At 36.3% G+C, this 19,717-nt stretch overlaps 1 protein-coding gene across 13 annotated transcripts in view; it reads right to left on the reverse strand.

Moving 5' to 3' along the window:
- ERC1 (ELKS/RAB6-interacting/CAST family member 1) overlaps positions 1-19,717 on the reverse strand; it is a 505,760-nt gene that overhangs the window by 67,762 nt on the left and 418,281 nt on the right. For 8 of the 13 annotated variants that reach the window (XM_053225651.1, XM_053225649.1, XM_053225652.1 and 5 more), the window contains one exon: positions 15,918-16,016. In XM_053225651.1, coding sequence (XP_053081626.1) covers positions 15,918-16,016 — 99 coding nt within the window. Of the gene's footprint in view, positions 1-14,364; positions 14,432-15,917; positions 16,017-19,717 lie in introns of all 13 variants that reach the window. The other 5 variants (XM_053225654.1, XM_053225657.1, XM_053225656.1 and 2 more) reach the window with 1 other exon arrangement.

The raw sequence follows: 19,717 nt of genomic DNA on the forward strand, positions 1-19,717 counted from the left end.
CTCTCCAAGGAAGAAAAGAGAGAGGATTTAAATAAATAAAATCAGAAATAAAGGAGGAGATGTTACAACTGATACCACAGAAATACAAAGGCTCATAAGAGACTACTAGGAACAATATATGCCAACAAATTGGATAACCTAGAAGAAAAGGATACATTCCTATAAACGTACAACCTATCAAGTTTGAATAATGAAGAAATAGAAAATCTAAACAGACCAATATTAAGTAAGGAGATTGAATCAGTCATCAAAAATCTCCCCAAACAGAAAAGCCTGGGACCAGATGGTTTCACTGGTGCATTCTACCAAACATTTAAAGAATTAACAGCAATTCTTCTCAAACTCTTCCAAAAAACAGAAGAAGGGAAACTCTTGAAAACTCATTTTATGAGGCCAGTATTACCCTGATACCAAAACTAGTATGCCACAAGAAAGAAGATAATTATAAGCCAATATCTCTGATGAACATAGACACACACACACACACACACACACACACACACACACACACCTCAAGAAAATATTAGCAAACTGAATTCAACAATACATTAAAAGGATCACATCTTGGATCTGGTGGGATTTATTCCAGGGGTACAAGGATACTTCAACGCCTGCAAGTCAGTCAATGCAATACACCGTTAACAAAATGAAGGATAAAATGATGATAGTCATCTCAATAGAGGCAGAAAAAGCATTTGACCATATTAAACATCCATTTGTGATAAACTCTCAACTAAGTGGGTATAGAGGGAACACACATCAACATAATAAAGGTCATATATGACAAGTCCACAGTTAACATATTCAGTAACAAAAAGCTGAGAGTGCTTCCTGTAAGATCAGGACAAAACAAGAATGTCTATTTTTACCAGGGCTCCTGGGTGGCTCAGTGGGTTAAGCGTCCGGCTTCAGCTCAGGTCATGATCTCACAGTTTGTGAGCTCGAGCCCTGTGTTGGGCTCTGCGTTGTCAGCACAGAGCCTGCTTCGGATCCTCTGTCTCCCTCTCTCTCTGCCTCTTCCTAGCTTGCACACACACTCGCTCTCTCTCAAAAATAAATAAACACTAAAAAAAAAAAGAATGTCTATTTTTACCACATTTTTTTTAGTATTGGAAGTCCTAGCCAAAGCAAGTAGGCAAGAAAAAGATATAAAAGCCAACCAAATCAAAAAGGAAGACGTAAAACTGTTACTATTTGCAGATGACATATTATGTATAAAACCCCCTAAAGACTGTGCCAAAAAATTGTTAGAATACATGAATTCTGTAAAGTTGTAGGATACAAAAGCAATATGCAAAAAACTGTTGTGTTTCTATACACTAATAATAAACTATCAGAAAGAGAAATTAAGAAAACAATCTTGTCTACAATTACATCAAAAAGAGGGGCGCCTAGGTGGCTCAGTTGGTTAAGCATCCAACTTTGGCTCAGGTCATGATCTCACAGTTCGTGGGTTCAAGCCCCGTGTCGGGCCCTGCGCTGACAACTCAGAGCCTGGAGACTGCTTTGGATTCTGTGTGTGTGTGTGTGTGTGTGTGTGTGTATGTGTGTGTGTGTGTGTCTCTGCCCCTCCCCCACTTGTGCTCTCTCAAAAATAAATAAATGTTAAAAAAAAAAAAAAGAATAACATACCTAGGAATAAATTTAACCAAGAAGGTAAAAGACCTGTATATCGAATACTGAAAGTCATTAATGAAAGAAATCAAAGAAGACACAAATAAATGGAAAGATATTCCATGCTCAAGGACGGGAAGAACTGATATTATTAAAATGTCCAAAATACACAAAGCAATCTAACCTATGGATTCAATGCAATCCTTATTTAAATACCAATGACATTTTTCACAGAAATAGAATAAATAATCTTAAAATTTCTAAGGACCCATAAAAGGTCATGAATTATCTAAAAGTAATCTTTTTTTTTTTTAAACATTTATTCATTTTTGAAAGGCAGAGCATGAGTAGAGGAGGGGCAGAGAGAAAGGGAGACACAGAATCCAAAGCTAGCTCCAGGCTCTGAGCTGTCAGCATAGAGCCTGATGCAGGGCTCAAACTCATGGACCGTGAGATCATGACCTGAGCTAAAGTCAGACGCTTAACTGACTGAGCCACCCAGGTGCCCCTATCTAAAAATAATCTTGAGAGGGGTGCCCAGGTGGCTCAGTCAGTTAAGCATCCGACTCTTGATTTTGGCTCAGGTCATGATCTCACGGTTCAGTTCGTAAATTCTAGCCCCATGTTGGGCTCTGTGCCAACAGACAGGAGCCTGCTTGGGATTCTCTGTCTCCTTCCCTCTCTAAAGTAAATAAACATTAAAGAAAAGAAGAAAAGCAATCTTGAGAAAAACTAAAGCTGGAGAAAGTCAATATTCAAGAAGTATTCACTGAATGCCTATTAATTTGCCAGACAACACTTAAGTGACCTCTACTGTCACTTTACATTGCTCCCTGTTGGTTTAAGACTAATAATTTAAAGACAAAGGGTATTATTAAAAATAAGGATATTTCATAATGACAAGAAGAATAGTTTAATAAGAGTACAATCATAAATGGGTATGCAAATAATAACAATGTCAAAATATATGAAGCAAAAATCGAAGAATTCAAAGGACAAATACAAAAATTCCAATTATACTTGAATATTTTAATATTTCTTTCTCAGCAACTAATAGACATCTCCATCTCATAAGTTTTTGGTAAAGTCATGCAATTTGTGAGCAATTTTATCAACCACCTGGACCTAACTGATATTTATAGAACACTATATGCAATAACTAAAGAATACCATTCCTTTCAGGAGCACATGTATTTTCATCAACATGGACTGTATTCTGGGACATAAAATGAAAGCCTCAGAAAATATAAAATATTAAAATAATACAAAGTATATTCTCTGATCACAATGAGATTCACCTAGAAATCAATAAAAATATGACCCAATTTGCAATTAGACACTTTAGCAAATCTGTAGGAAGAAGAGAAAATATTTTAAACTAAATAATAATAAAACTGCCAGGATAAGTGAGGTAAGCAAAACTGTAAGGTATTTCAATATAAAAAACAACAACTGTATTTTTATATATTTGCAGCAAACAACTGAAATAAAACATTGTAGATACAAGTTAAAGAAGATCTAATTAAATGGAGAACTATACTGTGTTCATGGTTTGAAAGACTTAATAGTGTTAAAATGTCAACTATCCCCAAACTAGTTTACAGAATCAATGCAATCTAAATACCCTCCCTGCATGATTTGTCATAGAAACTGACAGATTAAAATCTATATGAAAATGCAAACAACCTGAAATAACTATAACAACTTTAATAAAGACTAACAATTTGATGCGGCACCTGGGTGACTCAGTCAGTTAAGTGTCCAACTCTTGATTTTGGCTCAGGTCATGACCTCATGGTTTGTGAGTTCAAGCCCTGCACTGGACTCTGCCCTGACAGTGTGGAGCCTACTTGAGATTCTCTCTCTTCCTCTCTCTCTCTGCCCCTTCCCCACTTGTGCTCTCTCAAAATGAATAAATAAACTTTAAAAAAAAAAGATTAACAATTTGAAAGACTTACACTACCTGATTTTAACATATTATGAAACTATAGCAAGCAATTAAGGCAGCGTGGTGATATAAAACAGAAGAGGCACAAACATAGACACATATTTACATCTTTGATTTTTTTACAAAGGTGCACAGGAATTCTATAGAGAAAGAATAGTATTTAAGAACAACTGGATATGCATTTGGGGAAAAAAAAGAAACTTGACCCCTTACCTTACCAAAATATATCAAACTTAGAGGTGGACTACAGAACTAAATGTAGACACAAAATGATAAAGTGTCTGGAAAAAGGAAAAAAAAAACAGAATATTTTAGCTCTTATGTGTTAGGCAAAAGTTTCTTAGAAACTAGAAAGCAATAACCATTAGAAACTGATAAATTAGACTTCAGTAAATTAAAGACCTGATAATGAAAAAATACCATTAAAAAACTGAACACACATGCCACAGACTAGGAGAAAGTATTTGCAAGATATGTATCTCAAAAAGGACTGGTATCTAAACCATATAAAGAATGCTTACAACTTAATAAAACAAAAATTCAATTAAAAATAAAAATGTGAACAGATGCTTCAGAAAGGAAAACATGCAAATAGCCAGTCAGCACATGACAAAGTGCTCATCCCTAATCAGTGACAGAATTAAAATGAAAACCACAATGAAATACCTGTATACAGCCATAAAAATGGTCAAAATCAAAAAAAAAAAAAAAAAAAAAGGCAAGTATCAAATGTTTAGAAGGATGTGGAACAACCAGAAGTCTCATTTGTTGCTGGTGGGAGCAAAAAATATGATACAACCACTTTGAAAAAGTGGCAGTTTCTTATAAAACTCAAGAGATACCTATCAAATAACAAAGGTAAGTCCATTTGTAGGTAGTTACCTGAAGAAATAAAGGCATCTGTCCACCTAAAGATGTGTTTAAGAATAGTTTTATCCATAATTGCCCCAAACTGGAGACAGGCCAGACATCAAAGAGATCCAAATGAACTGTGATCAGTCACCACACAATGGAATACAACTAAGCAATAAAAATGAACTACATCTACAATTAAAAAAATGAATGATTTTATTTTTTATTTTATTATATTCCAGTGTAGTTAATATACAGTGTTGTAATAGTTTCAGGTGTACAATACAGTGATTCAAAAACTCTATACATTAGTCAGTGCTCATCATGATAAGTGTACTCTTAATCTTCACCTATATCACCCATCCTCTCACCCATCTCTCTGCTGGTAAGTACCAGTGTGTTCTCTATAGTTAAGGGTCTGTTTTTTGGTTTGTCTCTTTTTTTTCCCCCTTTATTCATTTGTTTCTTCAATTCCACAGACGAGTGAAATCATATGGTATTTTTCTTTCTCTGGCTTATTTAGCTTAGCATAATACTCTCTAGATCCATCCATGGTACTGCAAATGATAAAATTTCATTATTTTTTTATGGCTGAATAATATTCTATTGTATATATATACCATATATTCTTTATCTATTCATCTGTTGATGGACATTTGGGCTACTTTCATAATTTGGCTATATTGTAAATGTTGCACTAAACACAGGGGTGCATAAATCCCTTTGAATTAGTGTTTTGTATTCTTTGGCTAAATACCCAGGAGTGTGATTACTGGATTGTAAGGTAGCTCTATTTTTAATTTTTGAAAAACCTCTGTATTGTTTTTTACTGTGGGTGCACCAGTTTGTATTCCCACCAACAGTGCATGAGGGTTCCTTTTTTTCCCACGTCCTTCTAACACTTGTTATTTCTTGAGATTTTGATTTTACCTATTCTAACAGGTGTGAAGTGATATCTCATTGTGGTTTTGATTTGCATTTCCCTGATAATGAGTGATGTTGAGCATCTTTTCATGTGTCTGAGGGGCATCTGGATGTCTTCTTTGGAGAAATGTCTGTTCATGTCTTCTGCCCATTTTTTAACTGGATTATTTATTTTTTTTAGTGTTGAGTTATGTGTAAGTTCTTTACATCTTTTGGATACCCCTTATCAGATATGTCATTTGCAAACATCTCCCATTCAGTAGGATGTCTTTTAGTTTTGTTGGTTGTTTCTTTGCTGTGAAGAAGCTTTTAATTTTGATGTAGTCCCAATAGTTTATTTTTGTTTTTATTTCCCTTGTCTAAGGAGACATATCTAGAATGATGTTGGTACATTCGATGTCAAAGACCTGTGCTCTCTGTTCTCTCTTCATGGTTTCAGGTCTCACATATAGGTCCTTACTCAAAAAAAACGAATGAAATTTAAATGTATTATGCTGAGTAAAATAAATCTTACACAAGAGGACAGACTGTATGATTCCATTTATATGTGGTTCTAGAACAGGCAAATTAATTTATGTCAAGCAAACACACAAACATTAACTGTGTTTGCTTCTAGGTGTGAGTACGTAGGTACAGACTGGGCAATGACAAGAGGTGAGAGAAAATTTTCTTGGGAGATGTTAATATTCTGTATCAGGGCCTGGCAAACAACAATGACCAAATGATCTAAATCCAGACAGCCGTTATTTTTGCATGTCTGTTGGCTAAGAATAATTTTTGCACTTTTTAATGGTTGGAGAAAACTATTTCATGATATGTAAAAATTCTATGAAATTCAAATCTCAGTGACCATAAATAAAGTTTTATTGGAACAGAACCATTCTTATTTAATTACTTATTGTCCACTAATGCTTTCTCGCTACAGTGGTAGACTTAAGTAGCTGCTACAGAAACCTAAATATTTACTATGTAGCTCTTAAAAAAATATTTGCTAACCCCTTTCTATATCTTAATAGGAGTTTAGGTCACACAAAACTCATAGAATAGGATAGCTTAAGATTGGTGCATTTCACTAATAAAAAAAGAAACCATAAATTTTTGAATTTTCATAAAAATTCATAAAATTTTGAATTTTAATTAATAAGCAGCGGGTGATGGATACAAGTGTCTCTTACTTTGAAATGCATGAAAAAATGAGACCGGTTGACATACAGATGGGAAGATGTGATAAAGTAAACATAACAAAATCTTAGAGACTCTAGGTTTAAGACACAATTTTTTTCAACTTTCCTGTATGTTGGAAAAGTTTCATAATAAGATGTTGAAAAAAAAAAAAAAAGCAAAGATCCCATATAATTGAAGTTGGTAAAATTACTTAGTGTTTCAACTCACTTAAAAACTCAGCATGTAGCTGCTAGGTTGGCTACATAAGTCTTGGTAGTAAGTATGGGTTGTGTACCTTTGTTAAAGTAAGCCCCAGTGTGAACATATTTAAAAACAATAAATTATGTAAATGATCCTTTTGGAGGAGCTTCCTATCCTAAGTAGTTCAACTCACGGAAGCCCCGCAAACAGTACAAATTCTTTAATATGCTAAGAGATCAACTACTAAAATCAATAGCTCTGTTCCCAAGTAGAGAACAAAAAGCTAAACAAAAGCTCAAAGGCAGTCCTTTTCCATTTCAAAACTTTAAGATATTTATCTGGGAAAGAAGGGTGCCTCTCTGTCTTACTTATATAATGTTTCAAATAATAGTGCATATTTTGAATACATTTTGCCAGAAGATCACCATTAGTTGTTTTTCACTAAAAACGTTGTTTAAATTGTGGCAAAAACCCCCCACAAAAAACAAAAAACCTGTAGTAAAACACACATAACATAAAAATTTCCATTTAACCATTTTTAAGTGTACAGTTCAGTAGTGTTAAGTATATTCACACTGGTGTGCAACCAACCTCTATATTTTTCACCTTCCAAAACTGAAACTCTAAACCCATTAAACAACTTCCCACTTCCTTCACTGCTTCTGTCTAAAAAAAATTTTTTTTTACTTTGAACAAAATCTGATTAAAAACATAGCTCCCATTTTGATATGGAAAATTAATTGAAAAAAATGAGTTTCAATGCAGAAATTTATTTTACAGAAGACAAAATTTCCCCCCAAGAATAGGACTCTTCTTTAAACATGGAGATGACTAAATAAAATAACAGGATGTGAGTGCCAGGTTTAAAAAGACCTTATAATTTTGGAGTCTTTCTCTAATACATGTCAGCGATATTTAAAGCAAGCAAGGAATATTGTATCTACATAAAGAAATTTATCTAGGAAAATGCATTTGTAGTCTACTAACTGTAAGATATATTATTATAAAGATTAAGGTAAACATCTAAGAAAGTAGTTACATCAGAGGGGTTAACTGATAAATTTTACCCATTTTCCTTAAATGGAAGAAATTATATCAATTCTCTACAATCTCTTTCAGAGGACAGAAGCAGAGGGAATACTTCCTAACTCACTCTATGAGGCCAGCATTACCCTAATACCAAAACCAGGCAAAGACATCAGAAGAACAGAAAACTACAGACCAGTATCTCTCATTTACATAGATGCAAAAGACCTCAACAAAATATTTGCAACTGAATCCAACAATGCATAAAAAAAAAATTATACACCAAGACCAAGTAAAATTTATCCCAGGTATGCAAGGCTGGTTCAACATTTGAAAATCAATTAGTGTAAGCCATCATGATCATCAACAGGCAAAAGAAGGAAAATCACATAATTGTATTAATAGATGTAGACAAAACACCTGACAAAATCCAACACCAATTCATGATAATAGCTCTCAGTAAACTGGGAATAGAGGGGGGAACTTCCTCAACTTGATAAAGAATGTCTACAAAAAATATATATAAAGCTAACATCATACATAATGGTGAGAAATTTGAGGCTTTCCTACTAAGATCAGGTATATACAAGGATGGTCCCTGCACCACTTCTTTCCAATATTGTACTAGAAGTTCTAGTTAATGCAATAAGACAAAAAAAAAAAAAAAAAAAAAAAAAAAAAGGAAATAAAAGACACACAGATTGGGAAGGAAGAAATAAAACTGTCTCTATTCAGAGATGACATTATTGTCTAGTAGAAAATCCAAATGACTGAAGAACAATAACAAAAACTCCTGGAACTAATAAGCAATTAATTACTGTTAGGATGTCCTTGGAACCACAGTAGAGGGGACAGCCATCTTGCCAGTGCAACCCAACGAAAAGCCCCTAGTAGCTGCCAGAATGAATTGGAGGTCAACCAATCACCGAGCAAAAGCAGCACCTGACGCTAAAAAGGCCCACCCAGACCTAAACCCGGAACGCTGCAGCTTAAAAACCCCACCCCACCACACCTGGGTGCGACTTCCCTGACTCCTCTCTCTCTCCCTGAGTCACCGAACCTCGCCTGAGACCTTAGTTCCCAAATAAAGCCTTTGACTGCTAAAATTTTCTAGCCTCTGACTCCTATCTTTACCCTGCCTTACGCCTGACCCTAACAATTACAATAATAAGGTTGTAGGGTATAAGGTTAATATAAAATCAATTGATTTCTGATATACCAACAATGAACAAGTGGAATTTGAAATAAAAAACACAACGCCATTTACATAGCATCCCCCCAAATGAAATACTTAAGTATAAATCTAACAAAATATGTACAAGATCTATATGAAGAAAATTACAAAATTCTGATGAATGAAATCAATGAAAAAATTAAACATGGAGAGACAGTCCAGGTTCATGGATAGGAAGACCCAGTATTGTCAAGATGTCAGTTCTTTCCAACCTGATCTCTAGATTCAATGCAATACCAATCAAAATCCCAGCAAGTTATTTTGTGGAAACAGAAAACTGATTCTGAAGTTCATATGGAGTGCCAAAAGATACAGAATAGTCAACACAATTTTGAAGGAGAAAACAAAGTTGGAGATCTGACACTACCTGACTTCAAGCCTTACTATAAAGCTACAGTAATAAAGATAATATAATATCGACAAAAGAACCAGCAAATAAATCAGTGGGAAAGAACAGAGAGCCCAGAAACAGACCCACATACCTAGAGTCACCTGATCTTTGGCAAAACAGTATAGGCAATAAAATGGAACAAACACAGTCTTCAAAAAATGATGCTAGAACTGGACATCCACATGCAAAAAGATCAGTCTAAGCACAAACTTTACACTTTTCAAAAAATCAGTTCAAAATGGATCATAGACCTAAATGTAAAATGCAAAGCTATAACATTCCTAGAAGATAATATAGGACAAAACCTAGGTGATCTTGGGTATGACGATGACTTTTTAGTCACGAAAGTCCATAAAAGAAATAATTGAAAAGTTCAACTTCATTAAAATAAAAAACTTCTGGGGGCACCTTTGGTAGCTCAGTCAGTTAAGTAAGTGTCTGACTTTGACTTAGGTCTTGATCTCGCAGTTCATGAGTTCGAGCCCCATGTCAGGCTCTGTGCTGACAGCTCAGAGCCTGGATCCTGTTTCAGATTCTATGTCTCCCTCTCTCTGCCCCTTCCCCTTTGCACTCTCTTTCTTTCAAAAATAAAAAATAAACATTAAAAAAAATGGGGTGCCTGGGTGGCTCAGTCAGTTAAGCATCCAACTTTGGCTCAGGTCATGATCTCCCAGTTTGTGGATTCTAGCCCCGCGTCGGGTCTGTGCTGATAGCTGGAGCCTGGAGCCTGCTTTGGATTCTGTGTCTCCCTCTCTCTCTACCCCTCCCTCACTCCTGTCACTCTCTCTCTCAAAAATAAATAAACATTAAAAAAAATTAAACATTTGTATTAAAAGTTTGTCTTAACAGTGATATCTCTAAGAAAGAAAAGTTTCATAACATACTGGTCCAAAACATGTTTTGAGATGCTATAGTGCTGATCGAATGGTCAGGCAACTCATTTTCAGATTTTAGTCAGTGGAATGGTCTTATTCCAAGACCAAATGCTAAGTCTCTTGACAAGTACATCCTTTATTTGAGGGGGTCTGCTGCTAGTTTACATAAAGCGCTTCCACGGAATGAAGTATACAAAGAGCACATGGCCATGGTACCTACTATGCTCCAGGTTCTTTCTAATGGCTATGAGTCACAGGTTCTAGGAGGAAAGTTTCTACCCGAAGGATGTTCAGTTTTCAACAGAAAATATTTCTCAATTATAGTCAACTCTTTTTTATTTAGAATGAAATTATGGGAGCCTGATTCTAGGGCTTAATTATGGCTTTCCTTTAAATTCTTAACATTTCTCTGTACAGGTCTTTTGTTTCTAGACACTTTTCCTATCTTCCTTTTCAAAACTTCCCTTTCTTGTACTGGTAATGCTGACATTAAAGCTAACAGCTAATTCTATGCTCTTGGTTTCAGTGTAAACTTTACTGTTTCTTCTCTGGATTTCATGAATTCAAAAGTTAATTAATTTAATATAAACTTACTGAGGGCCTACTATATACTAGGCATTTTTCTAGATGATAGAAATATACATTTTTTTAACACTTATTTATTATTGAGAGACAGAGAAAGACAGAGCATGAGCATGGGAGGGGCAGAGAGAGGGGGAGACACAGAATCTGAAGTGGGCTCCAGGCTCTGAGCTGTCGGCACAGAGCCAGATGCGGGGCTCAAACTCACAAACCGTGAGATCATGACCTGAGCTAAGTCAGACACTTAACCAACCGACTGAGCCACCCAGGTGCCCCAAGATGATAGAAATAGAAAAGTAAACATATTGAAGTCCCTGCGCCCATGGGGACTACTTTCTACTGTAAGGGAAAAAGAAGAAAGAAGAAAACACAAATTAAAGGGATGGAAAATAGTGGGAACACATTTCACATGGATTTCCTATAGGCTGAGGGGAGAGAGAAGGGACTCTCAGGCTTTCTTTTTAAATACATTTTTTAAAAAAATGTTTACTTACTTCTGAAGGAGAGAGAGACAGAGCATGAGTGGGGTAGGGGTAGAGAGAGAGGGAGACACAGAATCCAAAACAGGCTCCAGGCTCTGAGCTGTCAGCACTGAGCCTGACACAGGGCTCAAACTCACGAACCACGAGATCATGACTTGAGCTGAAATTGGACACTTAACCTACTGAGCCACGCAGGTGCCCTGGGACTTTCATGCTTTCTAACTGGAGGTAACACTTGCTTTATTCTGTGTGTCTGAGGAGGGTTTCTTGACAGCAAACTCTTTCAAAGAAAGTTTCAATGAATAAATCTCTTTTATAGAAAAATTCAAGGTGTTTTCTCGAGGGAAAAAAATTCCTCAGCATACAAGAGATTAAACTTTTGGTGACAGAAAGGGAGATATAATCATCAATATGTCTTAGATTATCTCTTTCACTGCCAGCTACTAGTTCCTCTTTCCATACCACAGAAATGCCTGGGGGCTTTAATGTCGTATCTAAATCTTTTTTTTTTTTTTTAAGCACCCTTACAATATAAAATGAGGGCACTGGAATAGATATTAATAAAAATAGTAACTGACACTTACTGAATGCTGACTACTTCCTGGAGGTGGATTCAAGTTAATGATGACAGCAGCAACAACAAATATAATAATATAAGCAGAGTACATGGTGGAAGACACTGTTCAATTCATTTTACATACATCAACTTATTAATCTGTCCAACAACCCTACAAACTAGTCCATTAATAAACCCATTTTTACAAAAAACTGAGTTAATTTCCCCAGGCCACGAAGAAGGTGGAGGAGTCTAGATGCAAAGCAGTGCTGTCTGACTCCACAAAGTTTATGCCTCTCACAACTCATCTGCTTCTCACAACAACACCCATTTGAAAGATGAAGAAATTGAATTGCGGGGAGATTAAGTATCTTGTCCGAAGTCACAAGTTAAATACATGGTGGTGTTAAGATTTCACCAGAGACATTCTGCTCCAAAGCCTAGAGTCTTAACCATCATGTTCTGCCACTTCTTATGAAATTACCGAGACCCCTCTCAGCTCCGTACTTCTATGATTCTCTTCCTGAGTATTGATTATATCTAGTAAGACCTAGGTTTTGCTGTTGATATGTACTGTGTTTTACAAAAGGTTTGAGATGTAAAGTATTATTTATATTCTTAAGTTTTATAAGGTAAATCATCAATTTCAAAAGTTTAAAGTTTTGTTAGGAAAAACTTCTCTGCAAGAAAACAAGTGAGGAAAACTGGAGGTCAAGTCATTACATCTGCAGTCACTCACGCATTTCTTATGAAACCCTTATGATAATATGACATTTATAGCACATTTTAGAAAAATGGAAGTATTGTATCATAGGAACTCCACTTAAGACCAGCTAATTACAACTCCACTGTGTTAAACCAATGGTAGTTAATATTTTAGTGCAAGTAAGCTGTACTTTTATTTGGAAAAAATAAACTTTTGGAATAAACTTATTCGGAAAAAGGAAACTTTTATTTGGAAAAAAAATTAATAGCATTTCAACTCTCTGTAGGAGTTATTCTACTAGGGAAGTAGAGAAAATACAGTGGAGACTTTAGGAACAAGTGTACGTGAAGGTTTGTTCATTTTTCAGTCTCCTGGTGAAGTTACACATGGGCCTTCTTCCTGTACCACTAACTTGTTTCTTCTGATTGGCTAGAAAAACGGTATACAATCAATACAATCCTATTCATATACATCAGGTACGTGCTTCCTGCTAAGGCATGCCAAGAGGCTCCTATGTTCTGCCAAAATAGACATGGCAGGTTCATTTAGAAGGAGGGGACTGGTAAACTGTATTCAACTACTGTATGGCCCCCACATCCTTCACGATGACAAATAGCTACCCTTACAGGGGGTAGTGTAGATAAAGAGAATTAGCACACTAATTTTCTCAGCTTTAGCTTTGTCTGGCATGCAACACTCTAACTGAAAGAGGTTTTTGGCTGGTATACATTTCGCCTTTTACACCCTCAGGATAAAGTCATTTGGAAAGCTTCCCATCTTCACAGTATATGCCCCTTTCCACAACTTACCTCATCATCCTTCTTGGCTGTGTTTGCTAGTGAGAGGTCTACACATGTTCTCATCATTTTAAGAAGTATAACACTAAGACACAGAATTTTCAGGGAGAACTGACTCCAAAAGAGTGAGATCACCAATAAGCAAGGGCAGTGAATCCAGGGAGTGCAAGGCCACCAATATGTGTGAACTTATTAATTGTAATTATTTTTTTTTCTAAGAAAAGGATTTCCTTAGTCAAACCTCCAGGGCATCAGATCAAAGGGAGATACTGCCACAGCTGGACTGTGTTTTCCAGCCAACTGGCCTGGAAAGGAGAATCTAGACAGTGTCCTGGCAACTGTTTAACACAGCAGCAATCCATAAAAGAGAGGGAAAGAATTCTTTAGACCGATTTTTTAAAAGGTCTTCCTTTACTTCTTTACTTCTTAAAGGACAGTTTGAGAGTAATGTCAAAGCCCTAGGGGATGTAGGCACTCTGTAAGAACCACTGACCCTGGGAATTCAGAGCATCCTTCTACAGAAAGAAACAAAAAGTTTTAGTTCACAGCACAATTTTTTTTAAAGACATACACTTATAATTAATTATCATAAAAAGTACATCCCAAACCTACTGGCAGAATATTTGAACAATTTTCTACTTCCAGTTTGATGTAAGTCACTATGAACCTTACCAGGACACTGCTGAATCACACTAGATAAGGTAGTTTATTAATAAAATCACAAAAGGAGAAATTTATTTATATGCCCTGGAAGTTCTCCCAAAAATGTACATAAAGAAATTATAAAGGTGACTATTAACACACAAGAAAAAAAAGCCACAAAACCCAACCGCACTATGTCAGAAGCATAGCAATACACACAGGAGTCATGTGAAAATGAGAACACAGAAAGCACACCAAACAATTTCATGAATTACAAAGAGACAAGATGTGAGAATGATTGTGTAAAAAAAAAAAAATGAAAGCAAACAAACAGAAAACATTTCTATAGTTAAGGAAAGGTGTTTCTCACCGTTCTGAACAAAATGGCTGAACTAAGAGCATCTGATTGGCTATGCCCATATACCCTCCTCCTCATCCTAGGGGAGAGAGTTGACAAAGGGAACATGTCCCAGAGCAGCATGGGAATGAAAAAGAGTTGGTTAGTATTTAAAACAAAGACATAAGCATAATGTAGTAGAAGAAAATGGTCTCTAAATTCTTGACTCTTCTTATAATAGATTCTAATTCCCTAAATTCCCTAACCTACTCAAATTAGTAATTAGTTTGTTGTTACACTTCTACTCTTCCTACCTTTCCAGGATACTGTCTCCATTTCAGAGCAAGATCTGGGCAACATTATCAGGTTGAAGGCTTTTCTTTATTTTTGCCTTTTCTTCAAACTTTCCCCATTTCTGTTTGCCTCCCACTACTCCCAGGCATCCAATTCTTGTATTTATACATTATCAAAACCTATTTCAAGGAAAGAATCTAATACTCATCTTATATGCACTGGCATAAATTTAATTCTGGGTATCAAGAACAGGCAGAGATAGCAAAAGTATTTCTTGGCAAAGAAAGACTGCTGACCTCAGACAGACAGTTCTCCATTCTGCCTACATTAAGATTGGTATTGTTTTCCCTCTAAAACATAAGGCTTGCCTAAACTGGTTTAGTAAATGTCATCAAACTATGACTCTGCCTTCTGTATCTTACAAAAAAATCGCAATTTGGATATTATTGCTGCTTTCATCTGCAATATTTCTTCTTCTAAGACAATGCCATGGCTATCATTCAGTGGAGATGTTTAGTGGGGGAGTTTCCCTTGACTTTTTAGTCATATGGATGTAATTACTTAACTATTATTATTATTTTTTTCCTTCAGCTATACATTTTAAGATTGAGTGTGATGGAGATGTTGAAATCTGATTTTTGGCAATGGGATATGAGGTAATCTGTTCACCACTCTCTCCCATCCATCATTTTCAAGATCTTGGGAGAGTTCAGTTCTTCCAAAAGACTGGAGTTGAATATGGCTCCCTTTAGACTCATCAATGCCCCTTTTGCATTGATGAGAAGCTGAAGGCAATAATTTTCCTTAAGAATGACAAATACTGGAGGGATCAACCAAGGAAATGAGAGAGAAGAAATTTTCACTCTTTATAATGGGTGATAATCAGAGATTTTAAAATTTGCAATTAAACAATAGTTATCTATAAACAGAGTTGTGCCTTATTGAACTCAAAAGAGTTTTTTTTATAAGGCATTGTTTTAATAAGAAAAGTAGGACATTTACAAATTAGTATATATCTGTGAGATTAATCTTTTTTCTCAACCCAATTCAACGATTTTTTATAGTCCTCAAACTTTCAAGTATCTCCTCTTAAAATATTCAGAATCACCCACCACCACCTTCCTATACAAAAACTGAATCTGTGTTTAAAAACATGAGTGAAGGAGATATCAGAAACTGATGATTTAATTTTATTTTTCTAACTTATATTCTGGAATTTGTAACATGCTGGTATAAAATATAAGGAAATAAAAGCGCATTTGTTTCTATAAAACATTCAAGAGCAGTCTTACCTGGTCTGGGGAGGGCTTGTGATTGGTTTGATTGGAACGGGAGGACATGAAGCGGTCATCCTCATAGTTGTCTGCCATTAGCTTCATTCTATTTTGTGTCTAAGAAGAAATGGTTCATGAAGTTAAAATGAAATAAAAATTTCTATGATACACTGAAAAGTAACAAGTACCTTAAGAATGTCATAAGAAACAGGGGGGCCTGGGTTGCTTAGTTGGTTAACCATCTGACTTTGGCTCAGGTCATGATCTAGCGGTTCGTTAGTTCGAGCCCTGCTATCAGGTCAGCATCAGGTCAGGCTCTGTGCTGACAGCTCAGAGCCTTGAGTCTGCTTCGGATTCTGTGTCGCCCCCTCTCTCTGTTCCTCCCCTACTTGTGCTCTCTCTCTTTCTCAAAAATAAATAAGCACTAAAAAAAATTAGAAAAAAAAAAAGAATGTCATAAGAAACGATAAAACTAATTCTGTCTGAAATAAAATGAACATCAGATTTCTGAAGATATCAGGGAAAATTTAGGCACTGCACTGAACTGAATTGTGCACCCCTCCTCTGTCTCCATTCATGTTGGGAGTCCTAACCCTCAATGTAAGTATATCTGGCTAGAGTCTTTAGGAGGTAATTAAGGTTAAATAAGGCTATCAGGGTGGAGTCCTAATCTGATAGGACTGTGGTCTTTTAAGAAGAGGAAGAGATCATTCTCATTCTCACTTTCATTCACCACCCCCCCACCCCCACTATAGGAGGAAACATTATGAAGTTGGCTTCTGCAAGCCAGGAAGAGAACTCTCACCAGGAACTGAATCAGCTGGCACCTTGATCTTGGACTTCTCAGTCTCCAGCATTGTGAGTTTATGGTATTTTGTTATGGCAGCCCAAGCAAACTATGACAGGCATCAAAATTAGTATAGAGATTTTAGAAGGAAAGAGTAATCTTCCCAAATTAAGCCCTCTATGCAGTGCTTGCTTTATTTTTTATTTAAAAAAATCTTTTTAATGTTTATTTATTTACAAGAGAGAGACAGACAGACAGCATGAGTGGGGGAGGGGCAGAGAGAGAGGGAGACACAGAATCCAAATCAGGCTCCAGGCTCTGAGCTGTCAGCACAGGGCCCGATGCGGGGCTTGAACACACGGACCATGAGATCATGACCTGAGCTGAAGTCGGATGCTTAACTGACTGAGCCACCCAGGTGCCCCAGTGCTTGCTTTATTTTTAAAAATAAAGACTGGAATGGTGTGCCTGGCTGGCTTAGTCAGTATAGCATACGACTCTTGATTTCAGATTCATGAATTCATTGCCCCACATGGGAGTAAGGCCTACTTAAAAAAAAAAAAAAAAGGTTTAAAAAAATAAAATACAATAAAGACTGGATTATATCTAGGATAGGACTCTGTAACTCTTTTTTCACTTCATGATATGTATGACCCATATTTCCATGTTACTATAAAAACTACTCATTTTTTAAACAACTATTCAATTTGGGGGCATGTTATATTATATACAGACCATAAACATTGGGGGGGGAATAGTTCTGTAAGTGAAATGACATACCTACAAAATCTAAGAGAATCAACCAAAAAACTTACAACTTATAATAAAGTTCAGTGAGATGATTAGACAGAAGCTACATATATAAAATTCAATAGCTTTTCTTTACACCATCAATAAGCATTCAGTTTTTCAAAACAAATCACATCTCCCAACCAGAGAGTTCTCAGTAGGGCCTCAGCTCTGGTGGAGCTGGTGTCAGGTTTTATTTCACAACCAGACCAGAGTATACCTGGCTAAAACTTGCCACAATCAGGCCAGGGACCAAACACTGCTCACAGCAGGCAAGGAGGAACCTCCGCAGATGACTGGCCTGAAGGACAGATCAGCCAAAACACAAGAGCAGAGTGCATGCAGCACATACCAGAGACATTTCTTAAAGTGCTAGGCCGGGGCACTATATGACACCTTCTTCCTAAGGACAATAGTTTGAGGAGCAGGAGACATAACTGGATTTTCTAACACAGAGAAGAAGGCAGAGACTTAGACAAAATGCCATGATGGAGAAATTCATCCCAAATGAAAGAGCAAGATAAGGTCATGGCCAGAGATCTAAGCAAAACATATGTAAGTAACAGGCCTGATGGAGAATTTAAAGTAACAATCATTAAGGATACCCACTGGGCTTGAGAAAAGAATAGACGACATCAGTGAGACCCTTATCACCAGTATAAAAGAGTTAAGAAAGAATCAATCATAGATGAAGAATGCCATAAATGAGATTGGAAACAGGCGTGATGCAGTGAACAGCAGGCTGGAAGAAGCAGAAGAATGAATTAGTGACCTAGAAAAAATAATGGAAAATAAAGAAGCTGAACAAAAGAAAGAAAGAAGAATTATAAAACACAAGAACAGACTTAGGGAACTCAGTGACTCCTTCAAACATGGTAACATCCATCTTATAAGAGTCCCAAAAGAAGAGACAGAAAAGGGGGCAGAAAATTTATTTCAAGAAATGATAGGAAACTTCCCTCATCTGGGGGAAGGAAACAGACATCCAGATCCAGAAGGAACAGAGAACTCCCATCGAAATCAACAAAGCAGGCCAATACCAAGACATATTGTAATTAAATTTGTAAAATATAGTGGTAAAGAAAAAAGTCTTAAAAGCAGCAAAAGAAGTCCCTAACTTACAAAGGAAAACTCAAAGCCTAGCTGGACATTTCTCCACAGAAACATGGCAAGCCAGAAGAGACTGGCATGATATATTCAAAGTGCTGGATGGGAAAAATCTGTAGTCAGGAACACTCTATCCAGCAAAGCTATCATTTAGAAGAGGAGAGATAAAGAGTTTCTCAGACAAACAAAAACTAAAGGAGTTAGTGACCACTAAACCAGCCCTGCAAGAAATATTAAAGGGGATTCGTTGAGTGTAAAGGACAGCCCAAAAGTGACAAAGACAAGGAAGGATCTGAGAAAATCTCCAGAAATAATGACAAAACAAGTAATAAAATGGCAATAAATACATATCTACTTATAATTACCTTGCATGCAAATGGACTAAACACTCCAATCAAAAGACATAGGGGGTCTGAATGGTTAAAAAACAAGACCCATCTATTTGCTGCCTATAAGAAGACTCATTTTAGACCTAAAGACACCTGCAGATTGAAAGTGATGGGGTAGAGAAACATGTACCATGCAAATGGATGTCAAAAGAAAGCTGGTGTAGCAATTCTTATATTGGGCAAACTAGATTTTTTTGTTCTGTATTGTTTTTATCCTGCTTTGGTATCATGGTGATGCTGGCCTCATAGAGTGATTTTGAATGTGTTTCCTCTATTCCATTTTTTGTAAGATTTTGATAAAGATTATCTTTATTATTTTTTTGTGATACAGAGTGAGAGAGAGAGACCTGAGCTGAAATCAAGAGTTGAATGCTTGACTGAGCCACCCAGATTGTCATTATTTTTTTTTACTTATTTTTAAGTTTATTCTTTTTTTTTTTTTTTTTTTTTTTGAGAGGGGAGGAGGAGGCAGAGAGAGAGGGAGAGAGAGAGAATCCCAAGCAGGCTCTGCACTGTCAGCACAGAGCCAAACTCAGGGCTCAAACTCATGAACCGTGAGATTATGACCTGAGCTGAAACCACGAGTCGGATGCCTAACCAACTGAGTCAACCCAGGCACCACTGTCATTATTTTTTTTAATGTTTAAAAAAATTCTTTTAAGTTTATTTATTTATTTGGGGGGGGGCAGAGAGAGAGAGAGAGAGAGAGAGAAAGGGAGAGAGAGAATCTCAAACAGGCTCTGTAC

The sequence above is a fragment of the Acinonyx jubatus genome, chromosome B4 (assembly GCF_027475565.1).
Source record: "Acinonyx jubatus isolate Ajub_Pintada_27869175 chromosome B4, VMU_Ajub_asm_v1.0, whole genome shotgun sequence".
NCBI classification, from domain to species: Eukaryota; Metazoa; Chordata; class Mammalia; order Carnivora; family Felidae; genus Acinonyx; species Acinonyx jubatus.